This window comes from Argiope bruennichi, chromosome 11 (assembly GCF_947563725.1).
Source record: "Argiope bruennichi chromosome 11, qqArgBrue1.1, whole genome shotgun sequence".
NCBI lineage: Eukaryota > Metazoa > Arthropoda > Arachnida > Araneae > Araneidae > Argiope > Argiope bruennichi.
The window spans coordinates 67,289,807-67,315,734 of NC_079161.1; the positions used below are offsets into that span (position 1 = coordinate 67,289,807).

General features: G+C 32.7%; 1 protein-coding gene across 2 annotated transcripts; it reads left to right on the forward strand.

Annotated features, from left to right (window-relative positions):
• Positions 1-13,651: 13,651 nt before the first annotated feature.
• On the forward strand, positions 13,652-24,625 carry LOC129957093 (uncharacterized). 2 transcript variants are annotated; one of them, XM_056069236.1, is made up of 3 exons: positions 13,652-13,734; positions 20,756-20,978; positions 22,425-24,625. In XM_056069236.1, the coding sequence occupies exon 3, from the start codon at positions 22,724-22,726 to the stop codon at positions 23,717-23,719; it is 996 nt and encodes a 331-aa protein (XP_055925211.1). In that variant the 5' UTR covers positions 13,652-13,734; positions 20,756-20,978; positions 22,425-22,723; the 3' UTR covers positions 23,720-24,625. The 2 variants fall into 2 exon arrangements, with proteins under 2 accessions (XP_055925211.1, XP_055925212.1); XM_056069237.1 differs by lacking the exon at positions 20,756-20,978.
• Positions 24,626-25,928: the final 1,303 nt, after the last annotated feature.

Genomic DNA, 25,928 nt, shown 5'->3' on the forward strand with positions numbered 1-25,928 from the left:
GCTCAGATTAGAAATTTTGTGCATAACATACTTCCCTAACCTGATAGATTCCTTACGAATTATATTATTGATATGTGGAGGAAATGAATATATCTTTGCATAATGATCTTGTACCAGTTATGAGATTTTGGTACAACGTATACAAATGAGTCTCAATTCAGAACGTTGCTCACCTTGACACTCGGAACAAGTTAAGTTCAAAAGTTAAGACAACATTCAGATGGAGCTCAGATTAGAAATTTTGTGCATAACATACTTCCCTAACCTGATAGATTCCTTACGAATTATATTATTGATATGTGGAGGAAATGAATATATCTTTGCATAATGATCTTGTACCAGTTATGAGATTTTGGTACAACGTATACAAATGAGTCTCAATTCAGAACGTTGCTCACCTTGACACTCGGAACAAGTTAAGTTCAAAAGTTAAGACAACATTCAGATGGAGCTCAGATTAGAAATTTTGTGCATAACATACTTCCCTAACCTGATAGATTCCTTACGAATTATATTATTGATATGTGGAGGAAATGAATATATCTTTGCATAATGATCTTGTACCAGTTATGAGATTTTGGTACAACGTATACAAATGAGTCTCAATTCAGAACGTTATCCACATTGACGTTCGGAACCAGATAGGTTCAAAAGTAGAGACAACATCCAGATGGAATTGGAATTTGAATTTTAGTGGCACAAGAGCCATATCTGGCTACGCCGCGCCATACATTGGATTAAAAGCGTAAAACCATGTATGTAAAATTCTTAAACATACGGGCTACGATGCAAGATAAATAACATGAAATAAATGTTAAACAGCGAAGTATAAGGAATAAAAATAACACAATATTAAAATTTGGAATGGAATCTAAAATTTATATAAACATCTTAAACACGGAAAAGGCTAAAATATGAAGAAAATTTTAAATATTTGATAAAGATCCAATACGTCTAAAGAAAGCAAACAACTGTATGTGCGACCTTTCTCCCCAACAAATCTTTCAGATCTACATCAGTAGTACCAAAAAAATATAGAAGAAAATGATTGAAATCAGAACATTCCGTCAAAAATGATTTATCAAGTCTGGCACTCCGCATGAGGAACACATCGGTGCCGTGTCTCTAAATAACAAATGCTTGTGGGTGTAACGAGTATGCCCAATTCGAAGCCGAGTCAGTTTCACATCAGCTTGGCGAAAAGGTATAGTCGGACATGTATTAATAGTAGGTTTGATGCTGTAAAGTGTGTTGCCTATTTGGCAGCTCCAGGAATCCTGCACTAAATATGTCGTTGCACACATCGGCGGATGTCATCATATGGTGTATCATAATTTAAAGGAGTTGTGGCCAATCGAGCTATGCTATCTGCCTTCTCGTTGCCAGCAAAAAATTATGTCAAACCCGTTCTTTTCGAGTGAATGGTAGCTGTATAAAATATCCAAAACAATTGAATGGTAGTGGAAAGAAAGGTGCCTCAGTTGTGTTATCACTACAAATACAGAATTTCCGAAACTGACATCTAGAAATTCGTAGCAAGGCATAAAATATTGCCATTGCTTCTGCACTATAGACGGAAAATGAAGGAGAAAGACTATGGCTGTATGAGATATTATCAAGTATAACACCAAAACTGTATGGCCATCAGTTTTAGAACCATCTGTTAAGACGGCAATATAATCAGAATACTGACTTTGATGAGAGTGGAAAATACTTTGAAGAATGACTGGAGAAGTTTCACTTTTATTAAAATTTATGAAGGGGTTTATATGTTCCACTGAGAGCATTTCCCAAGGGGCCTAATGGAAAACACCTGTCGACAGGAATTGCAATTCCTCGAGCTTCATATCTTTAATCAAAAGTTTCGTACGGTCTGAAAAAGGACTGATACATGATGGTCTAGTATTATAAAGTCTCATGGTTGGACAACTGGAATGCAGTTGTTTCAAAGGATGATTAGAGTTCGACATTACTTCAAAATAATAAATAAGTGACAATTTCTGACGTCTCAAATATACTGGCATTTGGTGACATTCAGCATAAAGACTCTCAATGGGGGATGTCCGGAAAGCTCCTGAGCATATTCTTAAAGCTGAATGGTGAACTGGATCAAGTTTCCGTAAGACAGATTTGTGTGCAGAACCATAAACAATACAGCCATAATCGATGCGAGAAAGTATTGCCGCCTGATATATCCTAAGGAGAGAAATACGATCCGCGCCCCAAGTAATGTTTGATACAACTTTCAAAATATTCAAAAACCTTTCGCACTTTTTACGTAAATACAGAACGTGCGATAAAAAAGTCAGTATACTGTATACAAAATAACTCCTAGGAAACGAACTTCTTGAATGACTGGAATAAGTTGATTTTGAATATAAAGTTCTGGTTCAGGATGCAAATTCCTTTTTCTGCTAAAATGTACAATACAGCTTTTGCTTGAGGAGATGGTGTGGCCGTTTCATTCGCACCATAAAAGGATATTATTGATAGTAGTTTGAAGTCTTCTCTCGATTTCATTCATGTTCGCTCCCTGACAACATATTTGCAAGCAATCTACGTAGAGACTGCTTTGATTTGATTGAGGTAAACTTAAAACTACTTTAGAAATGTGAAGGATAAAAAGCATAATACTCAAAACGCTTCCCTGAGGGACACCTCAAATTGAATGAAAGAAGTATTGAATGAAAATAGTATTTGAAAGTATACCACCAAAACGAACGTTAAAAGAACGATGAGATAACAAATCCAGATGGAGCACAAATTACAAATGTTATGTATAACGTACTTCCATACCCCGATAGATTCCAAACGAAAAATATGATTCAAATGTGGTGCAAATTGACAATGTTTTGCCTAATAATCTTGTATCCGATATGAGATTTAGGTACAATGTATACAAAGGAGTTGCAATTCAGACCGTTTTACACACTGCTGTTGGGAACAAGATAAGTTCAAAAGCAGAGACAGCATCCAAATAGAGTTCAAATTTCAAATGTTGTGCATAAGGAACTTCCCACCCTCGATAGAATTCTTACGAATAATATTATTCAAATGTGGTAGAAATAAATATAGTTTTGCATAATGATCTTACACTCTTTATGAGATTTAGGTACAACGTATACAAATGAGTCTCAAAGCAGAACGTTGTCCACATTGACGTTCGGAACAAGAAAAGTTCAAAATCAGAGACAACATCTAGATGGAGCTCAAATTACAAATTTTTTGCATGAAGTACTTCCTCACCCCGATAGATTTCTTACAAATAATATTATACAAACGTGATAGAAATAAATATAGTTTTGCTTAATGATCTTGCACACGTTATGAGATTTAGGTAGAACGTATACAAATGAATCTCAATTGAGAACGTTATTCACATTGACATAATTTCACAGAGATTGGCAATATTCATATGAATCTTAAATTACAAATATTGTATATATTACGCTTCCCTGGCCCTATATGTTCAATACAATACAAATGTACTATAGGTTAATTTGGTTTTGTGTAGTTAATCTGTTCATCCGTTATGCGTTTTTGGTAGAACATATATTAATGACCTTTAAAAATGTGTGTTTTCCAATGATAATGTATTATTTTTTTATTTTAAATCCAAAACTGTATATCTATAACGAGAAGAAATTACTGCCATTGTCTGGGAATATAAATACATACACACACTAAATTTATGTCGATTGCTATCACATTATTAAAAAATCACCACACAAGAATAATTTTGGACTCTTTTTCCTTTTATTCTGGCCATCATTTCTTAGCAGCACGCTGTCTTGCTACTGCACACATCACTCGCTCACGATACACTGAAGTGTTTTTCACTTTGCCGCAAGAGGGCAGCACAAGTGACAGGTCGGAACATAAGAGATTGACAATTTAGGATATGCTGTTCTGTATCATGATACGGACAACATCATTTATATCATTGATTTCTCAGGTGATTTCCAACTTGGAAATTTTCTGGTTTAATTTACAGATGGGTTAAATAAAAAGATAATCACTACCGTTATGTCTGTTGGATACAGCGTTTTTAACAAACAGTTATATAATATTGTTAATGATCCTATTAATGGTCGTTTTTTGATTCTTTTTTAAAGCATCTTGCTTGCATTTCAGCTGGTGCTAAGAACTATGCCTACCGAACTTTCAATGAAGGGACAAAAATGTCTGGTGCTTTACGTTGAACTTCTATGAAAAACTTCCAAACATAGAATTTTTAATCCATCAAGCATCTGGTTTGTAACATGGATTTGAATTCTGGTGAAGTGACTGATATCTTGAACATCAGCAGAGATGGGGGAAAGCAGGAAAATATTTAATAAAGACAAAAGAAAAGCTTTATAGAATAGTGAATGGTTGTAGAATGCCTTTCTGTTTTTTCTTATGGATATAAAAGTGGAATATTTTTATGATTAAAGATTGGACAAGAACAGGTTTTCTTTTCTTACCTTTAAAATTAATTTTGTCTTATGACATGTTGTAATAAAAATAATTGAACAGCATGAGTTTATATGTGAGATTAATTTATTTTTCAAATCAATTTTTAATTTCTAATATTTTTATCCGAATTAAAAAGAATATTTTTTAATATATATGTATTCAAAAAATATGCTTTTTAAAAATATAAGTATATATAATATATAAATACAAGTTTAAAAATTTAATAATAATATATATATATACGAAGGATGATCCAAAAAAAAGTTTATTAGGCAAAGGAAAAATGTTGTATTAACAATAGATACAGGATACAACTGTAATTTAGAAACGTATGTGGAGATACCTTCTCTACATAATCACCAAACCTGTTGGACATTTATCACACCTTTGGACCAATTTATTTAACCCCTCTTGGTAATAATTAGGTCAATGGCTATTGAGCCAGATGTTGGCACCTTTTTGAACATCATCTTCTGATATGAACCTTGTTTCGGATAAGTGTTTCTTCAATGCCAAGTAAAGGAAATAGTCATTGGGAGCCAAATCGGGGCTGTATGGAGGTTGCTCCAGATCTTCCCCCTAAACGTTTCCAGCAATCTCTCTGTCCGCTTCAAAAGAACGACAACATTTCGCTACCTGTTGTATTCTCATTGCTTCGCCCCCCCCCCCCCATACACTTCAACGATTTGTCTGTGAATGTCTGATGGGAACACACTCTTGGCACCTCTGTGCGAGACCACTTCTCTAGACGTCTTGTCATTACTGTCGCTGTTTCAGGTCACAGTATTAACACTATCTGCTCGAACTACCGGTTAAGACAACTAGCGCCATCTGTCTCCACTCAGGGTAACAATATTCCCATCCACAATTTCTACTTTCCAAATACTGCTGCTTGTAAACTTTTTTTTTTTGATCACCCCTTGTATAAATTAGAACTGTATAACTGCATGAAGCGAATTATGTACACTGAAAATGTACTAAGAAACACAGACTTGTATAAAGATTTATATTTTTATTGTAAATAAAAAACATACATCAATATGAAAGCCATATGCTTCATTTAGCGTACATTCACTCGGTTGCTTTAGATTTTGCCACAGAATTATTATTAGGTATTTTCTTGTTAACAATGTAAGTTGCAAGAATGCTCATTTCATTTAATGCTCCCTGAAATTCCTTGAATTCTGTTGAAGACTGCTTTCTGTTCCGAAGTAAGTCTATGACTAACTATATTAATATCAGGAAAGCGTTGGACCCTGTATATAATGTCTGGACTTCACGGTAGTGTTAAATGATTAATTTGAAAAAAATTCAAAATATTCTTGGCAATATTCAAATACTTAACTGGAGCAGACTTCAGAATTTTTATTGTAATTGTATCTTATACTTCTTTTGAAATAATTTCCGGTTCTTGAATATCTGCAGAATCGGTATTTTATTTGGCATATTGGATTTTCACAAACATATGAAGAATTTGTAAACATTGACCTGTCTTCCCACTTTCTGGCAAACCTTTCTTTAAAGAATATTTTGTGAAGTACATTTTTCTCGAAGCACATTCACACAGAAATTTGATAATATCATTTGGACAAGTTTTAAAATTGGAGTTTTTCGATTTAATTTCAAAAACAGCTTTCAAGTGTTCTAGCTGTTGTCGCGTACAGATATTGACGATTGCTCTGGTAAAAAACAATCAGCATAAAGACTTTAAGCAGTTTCCAAATATTTGGCAAATGCTTTAGCTTTGTAGACGGAGCAATGATGAAAACATTTCCCATGCATGTAAGGGCACAATAAATCGAAAGTCGGTAAATCTTTTACTTTCGGACATTCAAAATCCTCAAGATTTAATACAACACGTCCGGTCAAAAATTCTAAGAATTCCTTTTTTTCAAGTCCTTTCACATAAATACGGGAAAACGTTTCGAATATGACTGTCAGCATACAACGGAATCTATCGTAAGGTAATTCACCATCGTTCCATTCGATAAAATGAAGAAACTTAGTAATCCAAGAGTAAGTTCTCTGTTTCTTACGGTTTAAACTTTCAAAAGAATGAGGTGATTTAAAAAGCCATCGTCCACAGAAAGTGTCGTCATTCACAGCACATACCGCCATCTCTTTAACGATGAAACGTCCTGGAGAGAGTGGAAAACCTTCAAAATCCAAGACTGCAGTTGCCATTATGCCTTTGGGTGACACGGCAAATAAGACTGATATATATATATCCCGGAAAGAGTCCAGAGCGCAGGTGCAAAGAGGCATTTGTTTATAGCGTCAGGCAAGACCGATAGCGTTGATAACAACTATGTCACCAAAGCGGGTGCGAGTCTCAAATCGGCAGCGTTGTATACAAAGACCCTCCAAAACCCTATGCTGCTATGATATACAACCTTACACGAACGAGTAGAATTATTTGCAGCGTTGTACACAAAGATATCCGAAACCGGATGTGTTTACCTCCTACAACTCCACACTAGCGAATCTGAAATCGGCAGCGTTGTATATAATAACCCTCCAAAACCCTACGCTCCTACCATAAACAAACGAGTATCAAATCTGCAGCGTTGTACACAAAGATCTTCCAAACCGGATGACTTTACCTCCTACAACACCACACGAACGAGTCACATATCGGCAGCATTGTATAGAAAGACACTGCAAAACCCTACGCTACTACCATATACAACCTACAAGAACGAGTATCAAATGTGCAACGTTGCACACAAAGATCTTCCAAACCACATGAGTTTACCTCCTACAACACCACACGAACGCAACTGAAATCGGCAGCGTTGTATACAAAGACCCTCCAAAACCCTACGCTCCTGCTATGTACAACCCTGCGCGAACGAGTGTCAAATCTGCAGCGTTGTACACAAAGATCTCCCAAACCACATGAGTTTACCTCCTACAACACCACACGAACGCAACTGAAATCGGCAGCGTTGTATACAAAGACCCTCCAAAACCCTACGCTCCTGCTATGTACAACCCTACGCGAACGAGTATCAAATCTGCAGCTTTGTACACAAAGATCGCCTAAACCGGATTAGTTTACCTCCTACAACACCACACGAACGAGTCTCTAATCGGCAGCGTTGAATACAAAGACCCTCCAAAACCCTACGCTCCTGCCATGTACAACCCTACGCGAACGAGTGTCAAATCTGCAGCATTGTACACAAAGATCTCCCAAACCACATGAGTTTACCTCCTACAACACCACACGAACGCAACTGAAATCGGCAGCGTTGTATACAAAGACCCTCCAAAACCCTACGCTCCTGCTATGTACAACCCTGCGCGAACGAGTGTCAAATCTGCAGCGTTGTACACAAAGATCTCCCAAACCACATGAGTTTACCTCCTACAACACCACACGAACGCAACTGAAATCGGCAGCGTTGTATACAAAGACCCTCCAAAACCCTACGCTCCTGCTATGTACAACCCTACGCGAACGAGTATCAAATCTGCAGCTTTGTACACAAAGATCGCCTAAACCGGATTAGTTTACCTCCTACAACACCACACGAACGAGTCTCTAATCGGCAGCGTTGAATACAAAGACCCTCCAAAACCCTACGCTCCTGCCATGTACAACCCTACGCGAACGAGTGTCAAATCTGCAGCATTGTACACAAAGATCTCCCAAACCACATGAGTTTACCTCCTACAACACCACACGAACGCAACTGAAATCGGCAGCGTTGTATACAAAGACCCTCCAAAACCCTACGCTCCTGCTATGTACAACCCTACGCGAACGAGTATCAAATCTGCAGCGTTGTACACAAAGATCGCCTAAACCGGATTAGTTTACCTCCTACAACACCACACGAACGAGTCTCTAATCGGCAGCGTTGAATACAAAGACCCTCCAAAAATCCTACGCTCCTATCATATACAACCCTACACGAACGAGTATCAATTCTGCAGCATTGCACACAAAGATCTTCCAAACCGGATGAGTTTACCTAATACAACACCACACGAACGAGTCTGAATTCGGCCGAGTTCTATACAAAGACCCTCCAAAACCCTCCGCTCCTTCCATGTACAACCATACACGAACGAGTATCAATTCTGCAGCGTTGTACACAAAGATGTCCGAAACCGTATCATATACAACCCTAGACGAACGAGTATCAATTCTGCAGCGTTGTACACAAAGATGTCCGAAACCGGATCATATACAACCCTAGACGAACGAGTATCAATTCTGCAGCGTTGTACACAAAGATCTCCCAAACCGGATGAGTTTACCTCCTACAACACCACACGAACGCATCTGAAATCGGCAGCGTTGTGTACAAAGACCCTCCAAAACCCTACGCTCCTGCTATGTACAACCCTACGCGAACGAGTATCAAATCTGCAGCGTTGTACACAAAGATCGCCTAAACCGGATTAGTTTACCTCCTACAACACCACACGAACGAGTCTCTAATCGGCAGCGTTGAATACAAAGACCCTCCAAAAATCCTACGCTCCTATCATATACAACCCTACACGAACGAGTATCAATTCTGCAGCATTGCACACAAAGATCTTCCAAACCGGATGAGTTTACCTAATACAACACCACACGAACGAGTCTGAATTCGGCCGAGTTCTATACAAAGACCCTCCAAAACCCTCCGCTCCTTCCATGTACAACCATACACGAACGAGTATCAATTCTGCAGCGTTGTACACAAAGATGTCCGAAACCGGATCATATACAACCCTAGACGAACGAGTATCAATTCTGCAGCGTTGTACACAAAGATGTCCGAAACCGGATCATATACAACCCTAGACGAACGAGTATCAATTCTGCAGCGTTGTACACAAAGATCTCCCAAACCGGATGAGTTTACCTCCTACAACACCACACGAACGCATCTGAAATCGGCAGCGTTGTGTACAAAGACCCTCCAAAACCCTACGCTCCTTCCATGTACAACCCTACGCGAACGAGTGTCAATTCTGCAGCGTTGTACACAAAGATCTCCAAAACCGGATTAGTTTACCTCCTACAACACTACACGAACGCATCTGAAATCGGCAGCGTTGTATACAAAGACCCTCCAACACCCTACAATCCTGCCATGTACAATCCTACGTGAACGAGTATCAAATCTGCAGCGTTGTACACAAAGATATCCCAAACCGGATTAGTTTACCTCCTACAACACTACACGAACGAATCTGAAATCGGCAGCGTTGTATACGAAGACCCTCCAAAACCCTACGCTCCTTCCATGTACAACCCTACGCGAACGAGTATCAAATCTGCAGCGTTGTACACAAAGATCACCTAAACCGGATTAGTTTACCTCCTACAACACCACACGAACGAGTCTCTAATCGGCAGCGTTGAATACAAAGACCCTCCAAAAATCCTACGCTCCTATCATATACAACCCTACACGAACGAGTATCAATTCTGCAGCGTTGTACACAAAGATGTCCGAAACCGAATCATATACAACCCTAGACGAACGAGTACCAATTCTGCAGCGTCGTACACAAAGATCTCCCAAACCGGATGAATTTACCTCCTACAACACCACACGAACGAGTCTGAATTTGGCAGAGTTCCATACAAAGACCCTCCAAAACCCTCCGCTCCTTCCATGTACAACCATACACGAAAGAGTGTGAAATCTGCAGCGTTGTACACAAAAATCTCCGTAACCGGATTAGTTTACCTCCTACAACACTACACGAACGAATCTGAAATCGGCAGCGTTGTATACAAAGACCCTCCAAAACCCTACACTCCTTCCATGTACAACCCTACGTGAACGAGTATCAAATCTGCAGCGTTTTACACAAAGATCTCCCAAACCGGATGAGTTTACCTCCTACAACACTTCACGAACGCATCTGAATTCGGTAGCGTTGTATACTAAGATTTTTTGGCGGAAAGTTAGTTTTTAATTAATAATTAAAATTCTAATAAAAAATTCGAAAAAACGGACCCCAGGTGCACATTCCCGACCTCTAAGATATACATGTACCAAATTTGGTAGCTGTAGGTCAAACGGGCTGGCCTGTAGATCGCCAACACACACACACACATTGAGTTTTATATAAGTATAGATTAACCAATTCACCCAGTATTGCTGAGGTTGAAATGATCCTCATGATTTTTGAAAATGGAATTTTGCCTATTTAATTAACTACCACAGAATATCGTAATATGACATAAGAACGCATTTATGAACAAAATTTGAAACATGTGCAACATAAAAAATTTTTATAGCAGAAAAAGTGGTCAATCTTATAGCTATATTTCCCATAGCGCCTCCCCTGGTGGTGAGTGTGTGAACTTTTTTTTTCTTGCCTGAAAAGAAATTCCCATGACCTCCTTTAAAGTATTACCAAGTTCAATGACATTTGGTCCAATAGTTTTTCTTTTATGACCATTTTAAAGTGGAACTTTAATTCGAACCACCCCATATATTAGAATGTCACACTACACAACAGTGCAGGCATTTTATGCAATAAATTAAAAAAATAAACTAATTTTAAGTATTTATATAAATATTTAACTTAATTATTAGCCTTTACAAATAAATAATCAAGTAATTTACATCACTAGTTATATTTGTTTTTAAACAATACAGTATATTTTGCAGTACTAAAGATTTTCATTTTCTATGCATGCAGCTTTTATTGATATTTTAAGCACTTCATTTACCAATATTACATTGTTATTATATTCAATAAATAAATATTATTTTGATATGTTTGAACAAAATATTTTGATATGTATGAAGGTAGGAAAAGTCTAGTAAAAATTTAATTTTATGCTGTTATTTTGTTAATATACTTAATTGTAGATTTTGAAATCAATATGTCCTGACAAGGTTTAAAAAACATTTTTTAAGCTAATTGCAAACATATTTGTATTTGGATTTAAAAACATAGCCAAAAATGGTACCCATATAATCCAAATTTTCATTGCTGTTCTGTAGAATCAGTCCATGATCATTTGCTGTCCTTCAGAACAGAATAACTGAGATCAGAATTTGATTTATAATTTTAATTGTACAAAGATATGTTTCAAAGATATCAAAAGATAATATCTTATTATGAAATTTAAAATTTTTGTATTGCACGTTTTTTTTAATTACACAAGATTACAGATTACTTTTTTAAAAGAAAATAATAAATTTCCACAGAGTTTAGTTTTAACAATACAAATGCATGAGCAAAAGTTTTCAACAATAAATACTCTTAAAAACTTCTCTATAGTAATAATTAACAATGAACTTGAATTAGGAACCAGGAAAAAAACTTTTAGAAACACATTCATGAATTAATATTATTTAAAAGATAACTCTTTTATTTGTGCAAAGTTAGATAAAATAAATTGTTTTCAGTCGAAAGAAAGAAATGAAAATGATATTTGAAAAACTGACAAAAGAAATGTTGAGATAATTTTAAATTAATGATCCGACTCATTGTTCTCAAAACAAACTTATATTCATAAAAGTTGGTTTACTTTACAAAGAAAATGTCTCTTCCTCCAATATTTTAAATACAGGTTTCTAATGCATTGTTTAGTGCACAAAACACTAGACTAAAATATTCTAAGAATTTGTTGGTAAAACCAAGAGAAAAATTTATATATAGAGAGAGTATCAGATTATCTATATAGAGAGAATCAGATCTATATATTTTCAAGTTAACAACTATTTACCCATTTAAATAAATTTCTAAATTTTACAAACATTTTACATGTGAGATATTAATAAAATCTCCCCCCTTGCATACAGTAAAATTCAACGGCATTTTAATATTATTTAAATTCATATATATGATTATTTGCTTTGTTTAAAAAGATATTGACTTTCATAAAAAAAAATCACCCATTTTCATACATAGTTTTAATTGATTTTAAAAGTATACTTTCCACATCTTGCAGCTTCTTATTTGCATATTACTCTAAGTTAATAAAATACATTTATTTCCGAAATTAAATAATTTGATAAAAATTTAATTAGGAAACTACCGACATTAATATAAAATAATATGCTGAGAAAATTTGCAGTTTACCTGCTTAATAAATCAATTCAGAGAAAAAATCCGCCTCCCCCCCCCCAAAAAAAAAAGCCGAGTTGATAGTATACAAGCATTTCTACGGGATATCACCAGATAATAATTTAATGGTGTCAATTCATGTGACGTAAAAGTCACGTGTCATGTACTTGTTCGCATGGCATTTTAACTTATATCCGCAACGCTTTCCTCGATGAGTCTGCTATTAAAGAGATTGCAAAAAGCGCCCATGTCGAATAATGGTTTTATGATGGTATGAAATTTTTAGAGACAGGAGACGGGTGTGCTGCCAGGAAGAGGGCGGACGATATGAACGATACTGTCGAAAAATAGTGTCGAATACTACTATATTGATACTTTTGATGAAGATTCATTATACGAATTTCAAAATATTATTGGTTATTATTTGTGCTTTGAGTTCGATTATTAAATTATCTACAAATATTCATTTTGACATTAAGATATTTGGTAGGCTGTGAGTGTATAGGAAGTAACATGGCCACATGAATTTCGGCTTGTTAATATAATTAAGAATTTATTTAATTTTGCAATATTTAAATTTTATTGGCAATCTAATCCTATTGATGTTTAAACAATTACGAGAAAATCACTGCATAACTACAATTGAAAATTGAGTCCCTTTCATTTTTCTGCTGTTTAATGATTTAATTAAATGTTTTATTTAAATGTTAATTTAAACATTTAATTAAATGTTAAAATTTTGTTTTCAAAAAGCCATTTTCTCGGAGACGCCATATTTCTTTAAGATTCAATCGATTTTTTTTTTTTTTTTTTTTAAGACTAAAAACAAATTTTTACTTTCTCTGGTCAGATTCGAACGCAAGTAAATTCAAATTATTTTTTTTAAAAAAATTATATGATGTTTTCATTTTGAAGTTCTTTTACAAAAATAGAAGATAAACCTTCGCCACGAACTGTGAGTGTTTGCATCAATAGTTCAAATGTGTACAGATAAGCAGGAAAAATTCAGTATTTTTATCATCACCAGCTCCGAAACCGAAAAGAAACGATATTGACGCATTATCTCGATTTGACAGTCAGGTGATTCGATACCGAGGCCATATTATCATCATTTTCTTATCAAATTCCACCCCCTTTTTAACGATGATTATTTCTGCATTGCTTAACCGCTTCAATGCCTTTCTAGTATCACAGTCGCTTACATTTCATACGAAACAAAAATCTCCACAATATCTGGTGAGTGCATTTTTTTAGACAAACATTAAGCTAAAAATTTAAAAATTCATTGCACATTCCAATTAGTATAGATTAACGAACCCTTACCTTGTTGAGAGCAAACTTTTGAGTGAATAATGTAGAATTAAATCCTTGGGAATGTGTTACCCTCCCCCTTCTGCTTAACTTATTATACAGTACCCTTTAATTAAGTCTTTTATGTAAGATTTTGAGTACTCCGAGCATATGGCGAAAGATAGACAGCAACACCTCGAAAGTCAATGCAAAGTCCGCAAGCAGTAGTGCCTCTCCTCTTATTAACTTCAGTGCTTACCGGCAAAACATGACGAATTTTGTTCTTTGTAACAAGATAAAGAAAAACGAATCTGCAAATTTTGGAAACGAGTCCTTCCCCCCCCCCCCACCTCCCCTATATTCCGGTACGGTCTTCAGTATTTAATAGCAAAATTTGACTTATATTAATTCGTTGGGATTCGCCATTTACTAAAGAAAAATGAATATGCATTTTATTCGCTTTCTTTTTGATGGAAGAAACCAATATTTGATATTTATTAATGTTATAAGATGTTTGAATAATTATTGTCACCAACACACATATTCCTATTTCATGCATTTGCAGCGTTGTGTTTTGAGTGATCGCATTCATATTCTGGCGAATAAATTGACAGAGAGATGATCGAGTCATCGATAGATTGAGTCAAAATTCGATACAGATTCGCAATTTTGACGATGTAACTGTGCACCAAATATTGCCTACCTGTTTCTACACGTTTTTAAGCTATAGTTTTTATATGCATATAGGCTGAGAGTCAGACATACTTCCGTTGCATGGATTTCGTCTGAATTTTGGCAGATCTTATTAATTTTTTATTCTTATAGAAATGTATTCTTATATCTGCATTTAGAATTAACATCATCTTATTTAAAGCACTTTACAAAATAAATAAAAAAAAAGGTTAGAACAATAAAGTAACTTTTGTATATTTCAAATAATTAGTTTTTACAAAAAAAATTCTTGATTTTTTTTAAATTTTATTTATAATTAGCCATTACATTCAGGTTTGCTCGGTATGAATTTATCCTTGTGATTTTTGATAATGGAATTTTGTCTATTTAATTAATTATAAAAAAATATCACAATATGGCTTATACTTAAGTAACATTTATGAACAAAATTTGAAACATGTGCAACATAACACCTTTTTATAACAGGAAAATTTATATATGTTATAGATATGAAAAAATTGCAGTTATGATTTTTGTTAATAGAATTTCGTCTATTTAATTAATTGCTACAAAATTTCATAATATGGCTTGTAGTACTTAAATAAGAATTTTTAAACAAATTTTGAAGCATGTGCAAAGTAACAAAATATTTATAGCAGTAGTTACAGTTATTAATATCCAATTAGTTGTTTAAATCTTCCAAGTATTAACTCGTAAGCAAGAAAATAAAAATGTCTTACTATAAAAGTCACTTGCATGTATATATGCTCCACTTCTTCTCTGAAATAATTCTACGAAATTTTCTAGACTTATTACTTTGAACTAGCAAAAGAATTTCGTTCAAAAATTAACTAAATCTTCAGTTAAGTAGAAATGAATTAAAATTTCTTTTTTTGCAGTAATTTCAGAACAAATTACCCCTAAAAAATATTTTAAAATAATCTTAAAATTCGAAATTTTACCACTTCAGTTATAAATTATAATATTTTTAATACGAAATAAACTTTTATAAAAATATTATTATGTACAAAATTTTTCTATCGACTGTCATATTATTTTAACCAAAATAAGAGAAATGTTTTTGCCAACGAATTTTCATATCTAAAAGAATCTGGAGAGATTATAAACTAAGCCAAACGATTTTTGAAAACTGCAGAATGAAAGTTTTTATTTAATATATTACATTAATTTTTGGAGAAATATTCGACATTTAGTTAAATAATTATGGCCAGCAATTGAAATTGTTTAACTTTGATTAATTTTTGTTTTTATTTTATCTTTGTTTTTGCTGCTCTTAATTTTTGTATAATTTTTTCCTATTTATTACGTTTCTTTCCCTTCGTATAACATTGGTATCGACATCAAGTTTCTGTTTTTAGCAAAAATTACAAATCTACAGCGGAAAAAATTAAAGAAGACAGCCCTTTTCATTGGAAAATTTTAATCTCTATTAATTGTTTTAAAAAGGTACAAGTTTGAGAAGAATTTTTCAAAATAATAATAATAATAAATAAATAAAGGGAAGTTTTAAAAATATTTTTTTCAAGCTCATAAATCGTTCTTCAATACAAATAAGATGAAAAAAATCTTGTTTCAATATCTCTTTCCCACGATTTAGCTATTTTAAATTAAGTTCGTCCAACAGATTTTGTCTGAGTATATGCATTAAAAACACACACATATATATTCAATTAATGATAAATTAAACTTTTAATTAACTGTCAGTAAACCTACACATAGAAGGGTTTTTGTTTTAAAAATTTAAAATATTTGTGAAAAAAATATTTTTTTTCCCTTAGTAATTTAGATTTTTAAAGGAGCCAAAAGAAACTGGCAGTTTGAAATTTCAGTTTTATTTAAACAAATTAGCTTCTTGATATTTGGAATTGTTTGTTTGTTTATTTGTGTTTTAATGGCGCAAGAACCATATTTGGTTATACTGCGCCAAGCAAATGGAAAAATCAAAGCTGATTATAAAATTGGTTATAAAATGTGTGAAAGTACAATACTAACATGAGTATTAACATATGAAAATGTGAAAAAATGCTAAACACAAAAGGTAAAAAGTTCTAAATGCAAGTATAAAAACGAATGGCTTTGGAATTGTTTGTACTTGTTTAAGTTATTATTCATATATCTGATATAGTTTCAAACTTTTTAGTTTTAAACTACGTTGAAGAACTGGCAATATTTGAAAAACTGAGCAGTAGTTGACTCTGAATTTAAATACTTACATTTAATAATGCGAATATATTTTTATTTTCTCGTATACATAATATAGAGAAAGATTGTAACCGTCAAAAAATTCGAACTCGCGATTTCCACGAATTTCCATATTTTAAATCTTCCTGAATTCGAAAGAAACATTTCTTGAAAATGCCCATTTCTCTGTCTGTGACAAAGTTAATTCGCACAACTGGTCGAGACTAGATTAATTTTGAGCTAGACGGATGACATTTGGGTACACGGTTTTTACACCAAATTTCCAGTTTCTATCAAATTTTGAACAGAATCAATTCAGAGGAAGTCTGTCTGTCCGTCTAGTCGAATATAAATTAACACGATTACTACAAAAAGAAGAGAGCTAGATGAATAAGATTCGGTACACAGATTTAATATCTTTGGTGTAGACGCCTGTGAAATTTCAGCTGAATCCAACTACGGGATCGTCTGTCCATCTGTACTTTCAGAAAAAAGTAAACGCGATAAATTAAAAACACTGTGACTTAAATAAATCATGTTTAGTATGGGAATCTGTGACTACAATTGTAGTTTTGTGTCAAATTTTTATTTCAATCGGTTTCGAAAAACATGTCTAAAACACATGTAGATTTTCTCAAACTATTATCCGCATGCTAGGAATTAATCGCCAAAAAACTCGCCAAGCATGACACGATAGATTCATTAAAAGTAAATTCACGCCAAAAATTAATATTTCGTAGCTATTGTACGAAACTATGTACTATTGTGACGAAATATTAAACCAAATGCAAAAAAGAATCGACTGTCTGTCCGTCTGTAACCTCAAAAACATTTAAAAGGAATAACTCGAAAATGATTTTAATATATCAAATTTGGTATGGGTTTTTGTGCCTGCTACTGTAGTTTTGTCTCAAAGTTTTGTTTTAATCGTTTGGGAAAAATTCGTCTGAAATTGAAATTCGACTTTCAGATACTATTAACTGCATGCCAGAATTTAATCGCCAAATAACTTGCCAATGATAACAAGACAGATTCAGTAAAAATGTTAGATTCACTCCAAAGATTGTTATTTCGTAACTATCAAACGACAATTCTATGCAAGGTGTTTTCTTCTCTTCTCACATATTCTCTTTATTATAAATTTTAGTGTGGTCACTCCCGCTGGTTTTAAAATCTAATTTATGATGCGTTCAAACTGATCTCTCATATTCCTAATGTGTATCAATATTTTAAATGTATAACAAAAGATATTTTTAACTTATTATGAAAGATCAGTAAAGCACGAGCTCCTTTTTATATTTCTGCTGAACTAAACTAAATCATCAGCATTCTGTAGCAATGCACAATTTAAAAATACTTTGTAAAACATTTTTTTTTCAAATAAATTTGTTTTCGTAGATGAATTCAAGTCTTTGAAATGTATCAAATAATTAAATAAAGGAAAAGTAAAATAATCAATAACATTGTGATATTCTTAATGAAAAATAATCAAAGGAAAAAAAGGAAAAATATATACAATTTATGTTGCCACAAATGCTTACTATTCAATGTTCTAATTCACAATTTTTTAACCTTCGATATCCTAAACGCCATTTTCGCTTTATTTGTTCTCTCCATGTTTTCTTATAGCAGAACCTGTTAGTAGTGAATTTCAATATTTCAATTTCAGAATTTTGGTCGACAATTTTGGTCGAAACAGAAGTTTTTTTCATGCAACTATCTTTCTCTTAATTATTATTATTCCATTTTCTTCTAAGTGCATCATGATGCGAGATCTGAATTCCTCAACTAAGTAATAGAAAACTGAGTTCAGTTTGTGAAAGATTTGCAATTTGCTTTGAAATTTATTGCTGACAATTATTAAAAAATATAACCGAAAAGCCTTTAAATAACCTTTTGGACAGAAATAGTTATAGATCAAAGGTTTATTGAGTATTTACGGGTGTAGTCGTTTCCATGAAATATATGTTAAGACAGGTTCTGGAAGTATTTTCTTTGAAGGCTTAGTTACTTCTTTTTTTTCTGTTAGAAAACGAGTTCAATTTGAATATCTGACAGATATCAGAAGAAAGAATTATTTTGCCATCATAAAAATTTCATATTTTTTTAGGTTTAATATAAAAATTCAGTAATTAGCATAAAATAATGCAGTTAAAAATTTGAGAATTGCGAACAGATGCACTTAATATTGCTGAAGAGTTCACTGAATTGTGAAAAAAAATCACCATTTGGACAATTATTATTTAAAACAACTCCTAACTAATCGAAAAAAGAAAAAAAAGGAAAGCTAAAATAGAACATTCCTTCTACTATTACGCACAGGTAACAACATCTAAAATAATAATTATACACTTTAATTTTCTCTCTTCCCAAAAATAACTCTTTATTTCACTTTGATATTCTATGGCACTTTCTTAGCATAAAATATTGCTTAATATTTTATTAACAAGTTTAGATCTTTGCTCTTTTTTTGTCTATTAAATAAAGGTTCTGAAAAGACAAAAATGTGTCCAGAAATGCTCAGCCACAAAATTGTTTGCTTCTAAGTGCAAATGCATTTAAAACAATCGCTCGAACCGGTTATGTTGTTCCAACTAATATATTAAACAGGCAAGCATTTTGAGCATTTTTTTGAGGCAAGCAAACATTTTTTGCAAACAAACACAAGCAGTTTTTTTGAGCAGGTAAAAAGTTAATATTTTCCCATACGGCGGCTAGGAGTACAGGAATAAAATTAATATTTTCCCATACGGCGGCTAAGGAGTGCAGGTATAAAGTTAATATTTTCCCATACGGTGGCTAAGGAGTACAGGTATAAAATTAATATTTTCCCATGCGACGGCTAAGGAGTACAGGTTAACAGTTTTATTGATAAAGTTTCATACGTTCAAATTTTAAATAGCTCCTAATCAAAATTAAATATTGTGAATATTATGAAAAATGTTTATTTGGCTCGTGATATTCTTGCTTTATTCTGAGTGACAGGGCACTTAAACAATAATGTGGCGACCATTTTGGAAAATTTGCAAACGAGTTTGGTGAATAACATTAGATTTGTGCCTCTTATTTAATTTTAAAAAGAAAAAAAATGTAAGTCCCTAATTTTTTTTTAAGTTAAGAATTGTTTAAAAAATCGGAGACCTGTATGAAATTGTTAAGAAATCGGTTTAGTTCTTTTTGTGTAGTTATACTAACATCCCGTTTTAAAGCAACACGAGGACTATTTTGGGATGGACCTGATGGTTTTGAGCCGCGGTCAGATGACGAGGACAACACCTGAGCTGGCACCCTTCTCCAAACTTCCACATCTAACTAGCGGGTAGACGCTTGGCCCCGATGGATCTTTTTGATTCCGATGGATCTTTTGAGAAATCGTTTTTGGTTTGACTCTAAAAATGGACAAAGCTTTGATCCAAAACAAATACTTGATGTATTTTATTACAAAGCAGGGTTTTTTTTATTGTTTATCTTTATCGATTTCGTATATCTCAGCCACCCCTCCCTTCCGCAATTTATTTTTATAAAAATACCAGTGATGCGGTTAACACTGTTTCTGATTTCGCTTTAACTTTTGAACTTGATTTTATTAAAATAGTCAAGTGAAAATAAAAATATCAGTTTCAACAATGCTCTTTAGATTACAAAGAATCATTTTTATCGGATTAGAAAATATTGTGAATTTCAAAACAAATTTATGATCAAATTTTGAGTTCTGGGAATTAGTTGCAGATTTAATTTATATGTTATAAATTTCTTCCAGTATTCATTTTGCGGCATATTTATAAAATTATAATTTTATACACATGCTTTGGATATGTTTTTTTTACCTTTATTTAACACTTGGTTCTGTAATTAGAATTTCTATCCGTTGAGTTTCATTTAGTACATTGTGCATTTTCGTAATTTTTAAGTTTTTTTCTTCCTTTCACGCTGTGAAAATTGGTTTAAAATCCAGTCATTTTTCAAATATTTTATTGTTATTGGTAAAAAATTGTCCTATGATTCGTTATAATATTTCTTGCAATTATTATATTTTTTTCTATGTTTTAAATTTTCTAATTCCAAAAATTTAATTTTCTTTGTTTCCTTTTAGAATTATTGTAATACATGAAAAATTGGGAATTTTCTTCATCGTATTTCAGTTCCTTCATTTCTACAACTCTTTCTTCATTGAGTGTTCTTCTTCCCGAGTGTTAGTTAATCCTCTGAAACCAAAAAGTCGAGTTGAATCTCCTGTATGTCGAATTTGATGAAAGTAGACATTTTTCTGCAGAATAAGAATTAAAATAAGTGCTACCTCTTTATTTCACTCTGAGGTAATATTAAACCTTCTGCCTCAAATCATTCCTCACCATTTCATTTACAAATTTGAATCTCATATAATAAGTAAAAGTTAAAAATCTTCAGCTGCAATCTATGTTCTATAACCTATTTAGTGCCAGTTTCGAGATACTGAAATTATAGTATCTATAAACATCGAAACTTGCTTCAATAACATTTTGTAAAAATATGTCGAATAATCTTAAGTAACAGTAAGAAAATAAAAACATCTATTTTCACAGAGTTAATAAAATATATAAAAAAATACATTAGTTAATATCAATCATTAATTGTTAATTAAGTTAAAAATGCGTTTAAATGTGAATTTAAATCGATTTTTCTTCTAAGAAATGTGACTGCGTTCGAGATGAATCTTTTTTTTTTTTTTTTTGAAAGACGTTCGAAAATATTTATATTTTTAAATATTCGCATAAAAATGATTGAAAAAACAACCTAAAAAATATATACCAGTTAAGTGGAATTTTTTTGATTGGCAAAACGAGCTTTCTTTTCCAATAAAAAAGAAGTATAAAACAAAAAGTCTTTTACTTTAGAAGTTTATCAAATGATTTGCTTTTGTGAAAAGCTTAAGAAATGCATCTAGTTCCTGAACTAAAAAATAAGCTTTTTTTCAATCCATTCTTTAAATATCGGGGTTCGACATGTAAATAACGCTTATAGGAATTAGTCAAGCAATATTTGAGATAAATTTTAATTAACCAATACTATAAAACAATTAAAAACCAGAAAGTAAACATTGGGTTACCGTTGCGAGGTGTTGCCAATCAATGTTCGCCAAGTCGCCAAAAGCAGAGTTCGGTTATCCTATTTGGCGGCATATTACAGTTCTGACGATTGGAAAGATTCTCGTTATACACGAAATGATCACTTTTTTCACATTTTAAAGCACTAATTTACTATAAAATCATTCTAAATGAATAGATCATTTATTTTTTAGTTCAGGAACTGCAGGACATATTGAGAAGTTATTATACCAAATCTGAATCGAAAATATTCATTCGATTCTAATTTATGAGATTTTTCGTAAGAAAATTCTATCAAAGCTTATAATATGAGAAAATAGCATCTAAACATGAATTAAAATAGAATTAAAGCGAACGCAAATATAAAAATCAGATGCATTGCCCAAAAAATGGACTTAGAAACAATATTCTAATGTTTTACGAAAAAACCTTCTCAGACATTAAGAATATTTAATGAAATAATTTCATGATTTCGCTAAAAATCGACTTTTTAACGTAATTACCGACCTTAAGAAAAGGAATAAAGCTTCAATTGGTAATTCTGAAAATTTAATTCCTTTGTAAATATATAGAATCTATGATGGCATTATTTTCATCTAAATAACTTAAATTTAATTTTAAATGTAATATAGAAGTTCTTTAGTAGAAGCTCGATTATTTTTTTATTTTTCCTTTTAGGTGACGATCTCGCTGCAAATGAAAAAAGAAAAAGCACTTCTGAATCTTCAATGTAGAAACGGATTCTGTAGAGAAAACCAAAGTTTATGAAAATGAAGGTTTTATTTTACGAATAAACACACATTTAAAAGAAACATATTCTATTTTAAGCGACATAAAAACAGATGTACAAGAATAAGAAGTGCAAAATCTTAAATTAACAGTACAGATATCAGCTGTTTTGGTTTATTGTCCTTCAGACAAGATTTTCACTCGCTGAACTCTCAAATACTGCTTCGATTATTTCGCTTTTAACAATTATGGAGAAGCAGCTGAGTTTCGTGCTGAAGTTATCACTGCAGGAAATGGCTCTGAGGAAAGTGGCCATCAATTTATGGAACGAAAATGATATTTTGACTTCGATTGTTAACTTCCGAATCAGTGCTCTTCCTGGCGACGATTTTGCAGACATAATTCTGTATATGGAAAAAAGAGGAACTCTTAATAAAAAGTTACAACAAATTGTCGAAGATGAAGTTAAAAATAAAGTGGTCAAACTTGCTTTACCCCAATCACTACAGAAGCAGCTGATGCGTATAATTAAACCAGTTGGTTCACAAATGCTAAAATGGAAAATGTCGTTCCACAATGAACATATGATCGACTCACCAGAAGATTTTGATATCGATATTTTAAAACAACTGCATTGGACATCTGTAGGTGTAGTCGATTATCAAAAAACAGCTGAAAATCTTGTACGTCACGAAATGTTAAATCCTCACAATCGGTACAAATTAGCCTGTTTGTATAGCTTGGTTGATTACATTCCAGAACTTTGGAAAGAACTGCCTGAAGAATCGAAGGCGATTTTTTACAGCGATGTTGTCCTTCGGTCAAATTTAGAATTGCAACTGTCATCTTATTGGGCCTACATAGTTACAGCGAAAGAATCAGAACTATGTAATATATTTGCAAAACGATATGGTGAAGGGATGTCCTTTCATCAGTATGCATTTCGTTGCGCAGCACGTGAAGGCAATAGAGCAATAACTGAATACTTTTTTCAAAAACTCACCCGTGAAGAACGAGACGTTCATTTTTTAAGAACAGTCCGTAAAATCATAAGAAAAGGACGCAGATATTTAAATAAAGAGTTCCTCGACTTTGCAATGGAAAAACTTTCTGATGTCTTAACACTTTACCTACCGGTAGCGGTTCGAACATACTATGCCATTTCACCGCCCGCTCAGCTGCCGCTCAGCTGCGAACGACAGCTGAATTTTTTTCAGGGCATGCTGAATTGGTGGAAAACGTAGTCACCACAGATCGGTCAAAAGTCGATTAATCGACGACCGGTCGGTAAGCGCTGGGGAGCAAACGTCGAATAATCGACGACCGGTTGGTAAGCGCTGAGAACAAAACGTCGATTAATCGACGGCCGGTCGGTAAAGTGTTAAGCTACTTGTTATCCTTGATGAGTAACGAAGAGAAGATGCAAGTATTAAAGGAGCATCCTTGCGAAGTTTTAGCTTGCTTTCTGGATTGGCCATGGCACGATCTTTGTTTGGATATCGCAGATCTTATCTGGACATTTCTTCCTAAACACCTATACGCCTACTTGATTACAAATATTATAGACAGTATAACATATTCAGGTGGCTACTTCCCAGAATTGCTCCAGAAATTTTTTGTGAGCAGTCCCATCGATTTTAAAGTACAAATTGTTACTTACGAAATGAAATTAGGTTCTTTGTTTAAACACTTTTTCGATGCAGAAGATACAGAAAGTATCGAAATCGTTTTCAGGAATATCGATGTGAAGGAGAGAGGGATTCTTCTCTCTTGTTTCTTTTATCATTTCGATTCTCTTGTAATGTCCGACAAATGGCATTTGATAAAAGCGTGCATTCGAGCAGGAGCGCCATCTAAAGAGAACAAGGACAAACTGAAAAAAATTTATATGGCATTCCTCTCACGCTGTTTTTCACGGGATATATCTGAGTCTAGAAAGAATCAATGGGAAATGTTCTTTGAACTGCTCGATACCGATGCGAATGCTCTTAGCGAAAAAAAAGCAGTCACTAAGTAGAAAAAAAGTAGAGATCAAAGTTAAGGAAACTGAAGTGAAGAGATTAGAAATTTTCTACCATTTCTAAAATGGATTCATTGTATTATTGTACACTTTAAATGACAAAAAAAATAAAGTTCTATTTTATATCATACTATGACATTAGATTGATTCTACGTTAAGGGAAACAAAAATAAAGTTCGAAATTCAAAAATTTAATTTAAGAAAAACTGAATCTAAAAATGAGTACAGTAAGAGAAAACGATAATTTTAAAAAATGGTAGCAGATTAACTTTCCAAAATTATGTTTTTAATAAAAAATACTTAATAGATAAACAGTTAGAAATGTATCATATAATAATTTTAGGATTTTTATAAAATAATATGTGATAAAGGAGTGTAATAAAAATAACATACCTTGCATTGAATAGAACATTTTAAAAAGGGCAAAATTTTTTATTGCCTTTTTAATCTTTTGATTGATTCCGTTGTAAAATAGTATAACTTTCAGGCGAATTAAGAATCAGAAAATGTTTTTCGCTTACGATCCTCTCTGTTGACATAGATTTAAAACACAACTTTTTTTTTAATTTTAATACGATGAGATAAACCAAAATACATTAAAATTGCAGGTAATTTTTTAATAATTTTCGGAAGGGAATTATGAGGGGCAGAAGAAAAAATTCAGACTTCTTACAAATTTCATCAAAATTTTTCAAATTAGACTATTTTCAAAATGGTTAAACCAATTGTAGCACATTTCTTTTTAATACATCCATTATTTAATTCTGTGTAAATAAGTCTAAGAAGGTTGGAAAATGATTTGAAAAAATTAATGTTGAGCTTAAATTATGGAATTAAAATTTTTTATTAGAAATTATTCTCAGGGTAAAAAATTACTAAGTAAATTATTTAACTAATTTATAATTAAAATGTTAAATTTTTTAAACATGAAACCAAAAGTATTAAGGTTTCAAATATTACTAGCTATATAATTTATTGTGAAGGCTTTGAGTTACCTGCTGAGATTCCTTGTGTTATGGAAAAATCTGATTTTTTTGAAAAAAAAATCCGAATAATTTTTCCAGAAAATATTGTAGCCTTTCTTTTGATATAGCAAATCTCAATCAAAAATATTACAACACATTTATGTTATATTTAAATAAGGGACTATAATTTGAATACTTTTACCTAATGACCAATTTTTATATTTCTTAAATTAGTTAAAAAATAATTTTCTTTGTGCATTGAAAATTGTGATTAAGCTTCCACTGAATTATGTTTGGAAAAGAAAATTATCTTTGCGATTTTTCAAGTTAAGTTATAAAGAAAATTTCATTTTAAATAAATTTATTTGATAATACATGTTGGCCTGATTGATTGCATTTAAAGCATAATTTGACTTCTTTGGCAAAAATTGCAGCCTGCAGATGTCATAAAATATTTTGTTTCCTGGC

Coding starts and splice junctions, on each gene's coding strand:
- LOC129957093 (XM_056069236.1), top strand. CDS start 22,724: ATGGAGAAGCAGCTGAGTTTCGTGCTGAAGTTATCACTGCAGGAAATG.